The 11,100-nt window shown below is 37.9% G+C and overlaps 2 protein-coding genes across 4 annotated transcripts; one reads left to right on the top strand and one right to left on the bottom strand.

Moving 5' to 3' along the window:
• The first annotated feature begins 333 nt into the window (after positions 1 to 333).
• Positions 334 to 3,932, top strand: LOC137739109 (protein WHI4). Of its 2 annotated transcripts, none has more exons than XM_068478601.1 (10): positions 334 to 697; positions 823 to 885; positions 1,299 to 1,380; positions 1,495 to 1,569; positions 1,802 to 1,898; positions 2,014 to 2,059; positions 2,849 to 2,952; positions 3,134 to 3,203; positions 3,434 to 3,516; positions 3,595 to 3,932. In XM_068478601.1, exons 1-10 carry the CDS (start codon positions 482 to 484, stop codon positions 3,623 to 3,625), a joined length of 867 nt encoding a protein of 288 aa, XP_068334702.1. In that variant the 5' UTR covers positions 334 to 481; the 3' UTR covers positions 3,626 to 3,932. The 2 variants fall into 2 exon arrangements, with proteins under 2 accessions (XP_068334702.1, XP_068334703.1); XM_068478602.1 differs by having other exon boundaries at positions 336 to 697; positions 1,802 to 1,880.
• Positions 3,933 to 3,978: 46 nt separating this feature from the next.
• Positions 3,979 to 9,175, bottom strand: LOC137739108 (inactive protein kinase SELMODRAFT_444075-like). Of its 2 annotated transcripts, XM_068478599.1 has the most exons (10): positions 8,863 to 9,175; positions 7,567 to 8,348; positions 6,833 to 6,984; positions 6,656 to 6,750; positions 5,463 to 6,526; positions 5,215 to 5,375; positions 5,038 to 5,114; positions 4,789 to 4,936; positions 4,543 to 4,692; positions 3,979 to 4,413 (listed from the first exon to the last, which is right to left on the bottom strand). In XM_068478599.1, exons 2-10 carry the CDS (start codon positions 7,745 to 7,747, stop codon positions 4,147 to 4,149), a joined length of 2,295 nt encoding a protein of 764 aa, XP_068334700.1. In that variant the 5' UTR covers positions 7,748 to 8,348; positions 8,863 to 9,175; the 3' UTR covers positions 3,979 to 4,146. The 2 variants fall into 2 exon arrangements, with proteins under 2 accessions (XP_068334700.1, XP_068334701.1); XM_068478600.1 differs by lacking the exon at positions 8,863 to 9,175 and having other exon boundaries at positions 5,487 to 6,526; positions 7,567 to 8,702.
• Between the last annotated feature and the right edge of the window lie 1,925 nt (positions 9,176 to 11,100).

The following is an 11,100-nucleotide window of genomic DNA, read 5'->3' on the forward strand; positions in this document are numbered from 1 at the left end:
AACCCTGTTAATTTTCTAATCTAACAAATTTATCGTGTGACAAAAAAAAAATATTATATATTTCATTAAAAAAGTTTATAAACTAAATTACTGTTTGGCGTCGAGTTTCTCTTCAAAAGGGACTAGGATTCTCTCCCCTCCTCTTTTCATCCCCTTCCATCCCCTCCTCTCACATTCTTTTATTTTGTCTTTTTTTTTACTATAAAAAATTAATATAAAATGTTGACATGATTTAACATCGTTCAAATACGAAGAGAGAAAAAAAAAGAAAAAAAAGATGAGAGAAAACCATACTCCCTTGGGTCCCAAAAAAACGCAATATTACTGTTTGGCGTTGGTTAAAAATATTCATGTCTTGTCTCCCGAAAATCCCAAAATCTCGGTTCAGACTTGAGAACTGCCACCTCCTCCACCACCACCATCTCGCCGCACCGACTCACTCACTCTTCAATCTCAGCCGTCCAATTCTCCGGCCAACCAAATGGCTCATCTACCGTACGATCCCTACTATCTACAGCAGCAACCGCAACCAGTACCGCCACCACAACCACAGGACTACAGTGACCGGAGCGCGATCAACACGCTCTTCGTCTCCGGCCTCCCGGACGACGTCAAAGCGCGTGAGATTCACAACCTCTTCCGCCGGCGCCCGGGCTTCGACTCTTGCCAGCTCAAGTACACGGGTCGCGGCAACCAGGTAAAGCTTTTCCCTTTTGTCTACATCTCTGAATATTTCTGTTTCTGTTTCTGTTTTTTTTTTTTTTTTTTTTTTTTTTTTTTTTCCAGGGAAAATTGAACGAAAATTTGGTTTATTTGTTTCAGGTCGTTGCTTTTGCTACGTTCTTCAATCACCAGTCAGCAATGGCAGCCCTGCATTCGTTAAATGTGAGCAAAAATAATAGCTTCAAATTTTTTTTTCCATATATTTATGTGTGCATTTGCTATTTTATATGAGTAATTGAGCTTCTAATTAGGAATTTGTTAACATGAATCTTCTTTCTAATCTAATCTCTGTTAACAAAGTGTGTGTGTAATGCTGTTGTACATGATTCCGGAGAAATTTGGGCGGAAAAAGGAGGATTTCCAGATTTTATTTTAGCGGTTTTTTAGTGTTTTCGAATTCCATGAGTTCTGATTTTTCGTTCTATTTAGATGTTGATGTTCAATGTCAAAGTTTCGAGTCTGAAAGAGGACTGTATCTATGATTCTATGCCTTTCAATGATATGACAAATGTATGAAAATTGGGTTATAATTGGTGTTTTGTCTGAGTTTGTATTTCCTTTGATGCAATCACCAGGGTGTGAAATTTGATCCTCAAACTGGGACCCTGCTGCATATTGAACTTGCCAGATCAAACTCAAGAAGGAAGCGTAAACCAGGTTGATTTTAGCGTGTGATATTTATTGATTTTACAATTTTGCATTTTTTATCGGAGACAATATAGTGAGATTTTTTACCTTTTCATATTCGTAATTAGCATGCTATGTGAACAGGTAGTGGAGCTTATGTTGTTATAGATAAAAGAACTAAAACAGAGGCCGATACCCAAGAAACGTCTAGTGATGATGGTAATGTGCTTTCTTCTTTTTGAATTTCATTTCCCCCATTATGTTTGTGATTGTTAGTAACTCCTGTTTTAGAAAACTTCTGTTTCTTTTTCTCCTACGGTCTTGGACTTTTGTTATCTCTTACTTGTTCATGTGAATTGTGCATAACCAATATTTCACAAGGGATAGGCATTGCCACCTGACCATGATCCTATGACTCACTTGTGCATGATGACATTTTTGGCACATTCAGGAGAAAGTGAATCTGATGAACCATCTGAAACTGACAATCACGATTCTGGGGACAGGAGTGATCTAGCAACCGCAAAGAGGTTGAAAGAGCTGGAGAAGTGCATATTTTTGTTACATTCTTCAATTGATATCCTGTACAGGACTGCAAATATAGCAGAATTATTGCTTATCTTCTGATAGGAGCTAAGTCTATTTCTTGTTGGTTATGTGCAGCGGTGAGACTGCGGTGGATTCTGAGAATGCTGTAGCTGCTGTAAATGTGAGTGAAATATATCATAATGTTATTAACAAAACGGCTTTCATTATGTTGTTGATAAGTCTTGTGATTTCTGTCTGTGTTAGTCAGACCACTACTACTCTTTACTTCCTAGCTTCTTGTTTCTACTGTTTGAAGCTTGAAGTGGAAGAATACTAAGACCATTGCCTTATAGTGTGAGATAAGCAAGCATGCAAAGATACACTAAGGGGCCGTTTGCTAACCATTTCGGTTTTAGTTTTCACTTTTCACTTTTTTTGAACACTGAAATCTTGTTTGGTAACTACTTTCAGTTTTCAGTTTTCAAAAAAATGAAAACTCAAAACCAAAAAGTGAAAACTCAAGGCCAAATTTTGCAAACTCAAGGAAGTAGTTACCAAACAAGATTTGAGTTTTTAGTTTTCAAAAAAGTGAACTGAAAACTAAAAACTAAAAATGAAATTGTTATCAAACGGCCCCTAAATATTTGTTTTATGAGAACAAGATATATTCTATTATTTGATTCAGGCTTGTTTCTTCTTCCTATGTAGGAACCATCTTTAGCCGAAAGTCTGTTAAAACAATGTACTGCAGAGTTTAAGGATTTGCAAAGAAAGCCTGTGATATTTTGACAAAATTTGGAGTTCTTAATCTAAACTTGAAATTCGGAGTTTTAAATTTAAACTTTAAAGTGATTTCAACTTCACTTTACACATTTGTACGAGTGCCATGTGAAAATAGATGCAGAACATTTACATAGGTACGATTGTAAATGTAAACGTTTCCTATCTGGTTTCCTAATTGGTTGTGCAGGACCAACCCGAAAAGCATGTTGATGCAGGACAATGTTCTACTCTGTTCATTGCAAATCTAGGTCCAAATTGCACGGAAGATGAGTTGAAGCAAGTTCTATCTCAGTGAGTAGCTGCTATTCTTCTCCTGGATACTCTCACTTGTCGTTGTATTGAAAAGGACGGGGGAGATTTGGTTGAATAAACTTCTTATTAGCTGGCTCTCCTCGGACTATCTCCATATTTAAACTACATAATCATCCTTTGAATAAATTGCTGGAAAAATGATGACCTCAATTGGTGTCAGGTATCCTGGATTCAACGTGATCAAACTGCGTGCTAAAGGTGGAATGCCAGTTGCATTTGCTGATTTTGAGGTACCCCATCCTTAATGCTGACATTTTCGTTGTTCAGTTACAACATTTGGGAAAGAGAAAGATTTGAACTTGGTACCTAGGAGCTTAATACACATAGTATGAATGAATATGTTGGGTATTATTTTTCGTTCTTCAATATTTTATTAAAACAACAAAGTATGCAATCAAAGAGTCGTTTTAGCACCAAAGCTAATAGTCTGAGTCTGACTAAGTTCTTTATTCTCTGGCAGGAAATTGAACAAGCTAATAAAGCCATGGATGAACTTCGTGGAAGCTCGTTACCGTCTTCAGACAGGGGCGGCATGCATATAGAGTATTCCCCTTCCTCTCATTTTCTATTATCCTCTGTGCAAAACAATCACATTTTTAATTAACTTTTCATCTCCTCTAGATATGCAAGGTCTAAAATGAGGAAGTCGTAGAAGAAGGGGGACTGAGGTAAACGACATTCCGGCAGGTTCAAGCATCCTGTTTTCGACCATGCTGCACCAACCGCTGTTTTCTAAACCCGGCGTAGCTGTTACCGTGCTCCAAGTCTAACTTTAATTTTGAGTTTCAAACACTCAACATTGTAAGACCACAAATGATTCTTCCTTTTACAAATTTTGCAGATAGTGGTGACTTGAACGTATGCAGTGTGGTTACAATTTATGTTTTATCTGGCATATAAATAGAACGAATACCGGTTATAGCGGTACGTTTAGAATCAGTGCTCGGCCGAGTTTCTCAATTTGCCCAAAAACATGCTCATGGCATCCGCGACACGGTTGAAGTGGTATTTTTCATTAGATTCACCAATAAAACTTGCTACTCTTCTTTTTACTGTACAGAAGCACAACACAGGTGGCATTAACCAAAATATCAAAGGTATATCGATTACATTACAAAAAGGAGTTCACATATTTAGTCCACCAAATATGTGTAATTCTGAAGGGCGAGCGCTTTACAAATGGTTTTCACATGGAGTCCTCCTTACCCTGTCCCTCTCCCTGAAACCTGGCCTTAAACTCTCACGAGAGAGCTTCTCGTACCCGTCCATCGCTTCGTCGAATAGAGGGCCGCTATGATGTTCCTTCTGCTGCTGCTGCTCTGACCAAAGTCGACCACTCCGGCATCCCGCATCGTGACCATTCCGGCATCCTACATCGTACCCGGCCGTTGACATGTAATTTGTATCCATCACCATGTCACCTTCTAGTATACGGAGAACCTTAAAGAACACGAAACAAACATGTGCCAATACATTCAAGATAAGTTGTGCCTACAAAGCCGAAGTAAGCTGGAAGTGCAAGTCTATTAGAACAAGCTGCGATGTCTTTTTTCCAGAGTTACTCTTTACCTGAGACATGCGAGGCCTAGATTGAGGATCCCGCCGTATACATAGCGAAGCAGCGTGCAACATGCAGTAAACCTCGTGTTCGGAATAGAAGTTGTCAAGTCTTGGGTCAATCAGTTCATCAATGGCATATTCTTCTAATAATGGCCGCGCCTGTATTGGATCTAAAGTTATAAGCAACAAACATCGGGCAACAGACTAGAACAAAATCGGTAAACATATGTATATTTACAACTTGCTTAATCATACCCATTCAGTGAGACATTGCTGCCCCTTAGGCCGGTTAAGGTCCACAGCTTTTCGCCCTGTAACAAGTTCCACCAAGACCACCCCGAAGGAATAAACATCAGCCTTTTCTGTGATTTGACCACTCTGAGCATATTCAGGAGCCAAATATCTGCAACAGAAAAGAACACATCAGACAATTGCAGAGCAGCATATAACAGAGTTGGATGGAAGGTCAAATCGCATTGGTAAAGCCTGTTAGTTGAGATTTACCCGAATGTTCCAATGACTCTTGTGTCCACACCCGTGTCCCCATCAGGCTGCCACCTTGCGAGGCCAAAATCCCCAACCTTGCAAGAAAAGTGAATAAAGTCAACAGTTTTATCTACTAACGAGCTAGCGAAATACACAATTCATGCATCTGAAAACAGCACTAAAAGGTTGCGGTACCAGTGGCTCAAAATCATGGGTGATGAGGATGTTGTTTGGCCGCATGTCACGGTGCACAATGCATCCCACTCTGCATTCTTCATGAAGATATCGTAGCCCTCGAGCTGCCCCTACAGCGATCTTTTGCCGTGCAGACCATTCTAAAGGCTCACGATGTCGCCCTGAAATAAACCCAGATCCATTGTGAGTCCGCAACATGGTTTCACATAAAATTAACAGCAAGTATCATTCAATACAGAAAAGTTTACCACTGCCAGAGAAAGATATATTACTGTATAGATGAGAATCTAATGACCCATTGCATATATATTCATAGACCAGCAATCTTCTTTTGTCCTCGATACAGAAGCCAATCAACATGACAACATTTCGGTGCTGAGCACAGCTCAGGACTTCTACTTCTGAACAGAACTCCTGATCCCCCTGAGAACTTGCCAATTTATGTTGCTTGACAGCAACAGACTGACCATCCGGTAGCACCCCTCTGTGAACAGAACCAAACCCTCCTTCGGCCAAAAAATTGGCTTGCGAAAATCCTCCAGTAGCAAGCTCCAGCTCTGCATAGCTAAACCACCTTGGAGGTTTTCCAAAAACAGGTGCCTTGTGTTGACATATTGAACATAATGGAGGGGGGCCTGGAGGAGCATTACTAGACAGTGAAATTGCTTCTCTCAGATTTCCACTGAACTCCATGTCAGCTCTAAAATTTCGCATTCCAATTCCAGCATCTTTATCAAGTTTCAAAAATTTCAGCAAATCCTTGGTAATAGATGCTTTTGAATTATCGTTACTTCTGTGTGAGCTGTCTTCCATGTGTTGCGAGGATGGGCAGTGAGAATTAAGAAATTCACCTATCCATGGTTGGAACCCCAAACTTCTTGAAGAAGCTGATAAATGTTCACTGTCTGTGTCCGAACTACTGTCATCAAGAACCTTGTTTTCTTTATTAACTAACGATTCCTCTTTCTTCAGATCTTCAATTATTTCTGGAATGAAAAAAGGTGAAGTTCCTGGATCTGAACTTGACACTGATGAAGTTCCAGCCTCAGTGGCTGTAAATGGCGTCCCAAGCTCTGGACTACTAGTTGGAGTCACAACCGGCCCTCGAATGGAACTCAAAGAATCATTCTTCTGCTTGGGATGTTTATCAGACCCTGCACCATGCTCGGACAGCAAGGAACTGGCCAATTCAGGTTCCTTCTTAGATGATCCATTCAAATTCAAGCGAAGAACTTTTGGCTGGGAACGCTTCATTACCACAATGTTGCACTGCAGCTCTTCCATGCAGTGTTTTTCCTCATGTTTAAGATGTCTGTAAACATCACAAACACATTAATATTTAGGCGAAGGTAAATACTTTCAATGCAGGACACAATACCCTGTTCATAAAGTTGTAAACTACAAGCATATTTGTGGAAAAGAAAAACAAATAGAGCATTACTTGTCTAAAACAACCCAACTGGCTTGAGCTTTTTTGACCTCTACCGCCACAGAACCAGAAGGTGATCCAGAAATAATTTTTATCTTGACATTTATCTGCAAAATAGAGTCAAACAAGGCATCAACATACATGGAAATGTGCATTATAATAATAGGCATCAAATATCAATGAAATTACCTTATTTGGATCATAAACTTCATGAAGCTGAAGGATCATCTGCGAGCAGGAATCTGATATATCACACTTCAGCTCTGAGGTTGTTCCTGTATGAGACTTCCGATGACTGGCGCAATCCCCAGCAAATCTTGGGAAGCCCCATAACTTTTTACCTGAAAATTGGGAAATATGAATAAGTTGTCAGCATCAAAATTTTCAACAAGTAAACAATTGCGAAAATGGAAAAGATTTGCTGGATTTAGAGCATAAAGACTAAGGTTCACCCATATAACCTCTCTACTAAAACTCAAGTGCAGGTGTGTTTTCACAGTAATTACAAGAGTTGTAATTGGAACAATTCAATCCAAACATCCTGATAACGTCCTCAAATTAACCCAAAACAAATTCAAATTGCAGTGTAAGCTGTAGTCACAAAGTCGATAAGAAACGTACAGCCAACCTCACCAGCAAAGAAAACATTAAAAGTTAACTGATAAAAAAGAATGAGATACTGCACAGTGCTAATTACAAGTCATTAAATTGTAACAACCTTAATTACCTCATACAACAAAAAGTACAAGGGCAATAAACAAAGATTAACAACCCCATTTAGAAAGTAGGATGGAACAAAAAATGTGTGATCTTTTGCAAGGCAAAACTATTAGGGTCTCGGCATTGAAGTAAAATATACCAATATTATGCATTCATCGAACACAAAAACGGGTAAAAATATCGAAGAGGAAAAGTAAATATACCTGAACTTTGAGAGGGCACAACCACAAGCAGTGTTATGCAGTCCCCGGGTTGAACAACATGAGTCAAGGCCCAGACCAGAGCAGTCTTAGGAACTTCCTTCGAGGCCTTAACCGCGACGACAACCTTCTCAGCGTCATCAGAGCCCTTCTCCTGCTTCCCCCCCTTCTGTTCTCGACTCATTGTCAAATTTTACAACACACTATCTTTGCAAAACCACCTTGCTCAAACTGTTCAATTGTCAAATGCCCTCAAACCACAAGCAAAGAAACACATCGAAACGAATATTTCCATAATTAGACTGCCCCCCACTGTTCTAGATTCCGAGACATTGACTAACAGACATGCGCCACCAGTCCCTCTAGCAGCTTTAGCTGCTGTAGAACGTCAATTGAAAAGACCCTTTTTACCCAATTCACCTAAATTCCCAAGAATCTAACTCAAACCCAGATGGGATCCTCACTTTCTCAACCAGTGACGGTTTTGGACGAACACCCCCAGATTGGTATGTAAATCCTCTAGTTCTGAAAGCAAGATTGATTTTACACTTCCTGACGCCCAGCGACAATGAGAGAACCAATGCAGAATATGCAAAACGACACAGAGGTGTATAGTATCAGACTGCTTTCGATCCTTCAAATAATTGAGTAGTGAAACAAACGGAAAAAGTAAAAGCGGCCAAATGAGTCCCTCAAAGAAAAAGCTTCAGATTTTCAGATCCCACAGCATGAGGTACCCAAAAAGAACAATCAAATCACCAGCAGCACCGAATATTTAGCAGATTCTGTACAAAATCACACAATGGTGGAATGGAGAGAAAATTAAGAAATATCAACTGAAGGTCCTGATAAAAAAAATTTCTATTGTTTTTCCTCAGTTTTCTCAGCAACCAAACAAATATCAACAAAATTTAAGTATAAAATACTGATTTGTACCAGCTAACCATGAATATTTTAAGCCCAAATCAACAGAATATAAAATGCTTGAAATCTTCCCCAACCCACCACTCAACAAAACTCAGAAAGACCAAAACAAATCAACATTTTTTGAGAAAGCCCCATTAACGCCAAGACTAAACTGGAAGAAAATACGGCATTTACAACCAACCAACCCCACCACCACGTGAAAACCATTAAAAATCCAGAAAATCTTCAGAAAAAAACAGAGCTTCTATAACGACAATATATCTATTCTTCTACACTATGATACATATACATATATGTATATGCATATACATACACACACATTTAAACCTTAAAAAGTCATTAAGATTAAACCCAGAAGCGAAAAACCATTACCAAATCCAATTCTTGATTTCTGCTCTTCCTTCACGGCAGAGAAGAAAAATGGTCAAAAGAAACGGAAAGTTTAGGGTTAGTGGGGATTGAAGAAGTGATAGATATGGCATTAATGGTAATGCAGGGCAGGTTTCTGTCAAGGCAGTAAAAAAGTTGAATCAAAATCAATGAGACAGAGGCTGAAGAGAGAGAGAGTCTATGAGTACAAATTTTTACAACAATGTCGAACAAGCAGAAACAAAAAACACTCCAAAGACCCACACAGAGTCTGAAACAGAGAGCTTACAGGTCAGAGAGTCAGAGACCGAGAGAGAGGGGTCACTCTGTAGTTTTCAGCAGTGGATCGCCGTCGAGGAGTGAGCTCTGGAAAATGCCCCTGTTTGATTGTCTTATTACAGGATTTGACCTTTTTGTATTATTCTTTGGGTATTTTTGAATTTGTATGGCAACATATTTATGTTTGATAGACTAATTTTTTAAGTTATATTTACAAATTATGTTATATTTCGACAATGAAAAATAAACATATTAATTAATATTTAAATAATAATTTTAATTATAAATAATTACGTTATATAATTTACAAAATATGATTACATAGATTATCTTACCATGACCAAAAAAGTATAGTCTGGCTGTACTTTACCTTTATTAACATGAATTGAAACGGCACGCACAACAATGACATCGTTTAGGAGCACTTAATTTTCATTTCAAAAATGTGGTGACCCACATAAACCATCTTCTCTTTTTTCATATTTTTTTTAACAAAACACTCATATATACAGTGAAGTAATGGGTCTTGAAAGCTATTAATAGAGCAATTACAATTAATTAGTGTCGAATTCGTTATTTTTAACTTCCGGACGGAACGTATCAAGTTATTAATAGTGCAATTACACTTAAGAGCCAAACATATCAAGTTATACATAAACCACAATACAAATTGGTTTTATAGTATTGTTTATATTAACGGCACTGCTATCTATACATCTTTTTTTTACTTGCCGCATATTCCTTTTAACTTCCGGACATCGGATCAGATAAATTGAAGAAAATAAAAAAACATAAATTAACAAAAAGTGTGGAACGTAAATATGGGTGTATTAAATGCACTGCCCTAAATTAAAGGTTATTCAAGGAAATTAGTTTGAATTAAAGGAAAATTTATTTGAATTAAAGGGAAGTGAGCGAGAATGTGGAAGGAGAAAAGGGGTCCGGTTTGATATGCTGACAGTGGATTTGAATTAGCCGAAAAGTTGTATAACTTGATCACTTCAATGTCCCAAAGTTTGCTGATTTCAATGTCCTTAAGTTATGCTAATTATTTGACCAACATTTACCTCAAATTATAATTGATTGAGATTTCAATAATTTTGGGGCAAATCTCTTTCTATTCTATTAACCTAATTCGATGGTTACATCAAATTTTGCAAAATAAATAGAAATAAAATAGTAAATACAAGATTCATGTAAGATTTATTAACAATTATAACTCCATTTTGATGTTGCATATTCGATCATAAACCAGATTTTTTTCACTACAAGTGGTCTTCTACCACAGCAGTGAAGACTGAAGATGAGTGTTGCGCTTGCACGTACTATGACGTTGATTCAAACCTCATCAGCTCTCTAATTTAACACATAAAATGACAAATCTGGTGTTTGGCACAATAAAAAAAAAAAAAAAAAAAAAAAGTGTGTTATTTTCACTGCATTCGTACACAACCAAGTTCGAATACTTGTCAATGTATTTGGATTATATTTGAAAATATTTTCTTTAAAAGACATGTAGCAATCACAAGTGAAGAGTTATCTATGTTTTTTTTTTTAATACAAGCGATGTTTTATATTAATCAACACTAAGACAATTGGTTATCGATAATGTGATTCAAATTCGCCTTTAATGAAAAAATCGAATCTAAAACCTTTCACTTATGAATGAATAAAAATATCACTAAATTGTAGTATTAAGTGGTTATTGTTCTATATTTTTGTTTTCTCATCAAAAAATTAAATTAGTTAAAAAGATTCAAAACCCTGCCCTTGTTGTCCATATTCTTGTAGCCCCCACCCCCGTTCAATTTAACAACCTTTGCCATAAATGCCATACTCTCTGACCCTAGCCGTATGCCCTCAACCCAACACCCAGCTGTGAGCTGAGAGAGAGAAAGACCTGTCACAGGTCACGTCTGGACCACCGCGGGGGACCCACGCAAACACGACCTTCGACCAGTC

Source organism: Pyrus communis, chromosome 7 (assembly GCF_963583255.1).
Source record: "Pyrus communis chromosome 7, drPyrComm1.1, whole genome shotgun sequence".
In the NCBI taxonomy this organism is placed as follows: Eukaryota; Viridiplantae; Streptophyta; class Magnoliopsida; order Rosales; family Rosaceae; genus Pyrus; species Pyrus communis.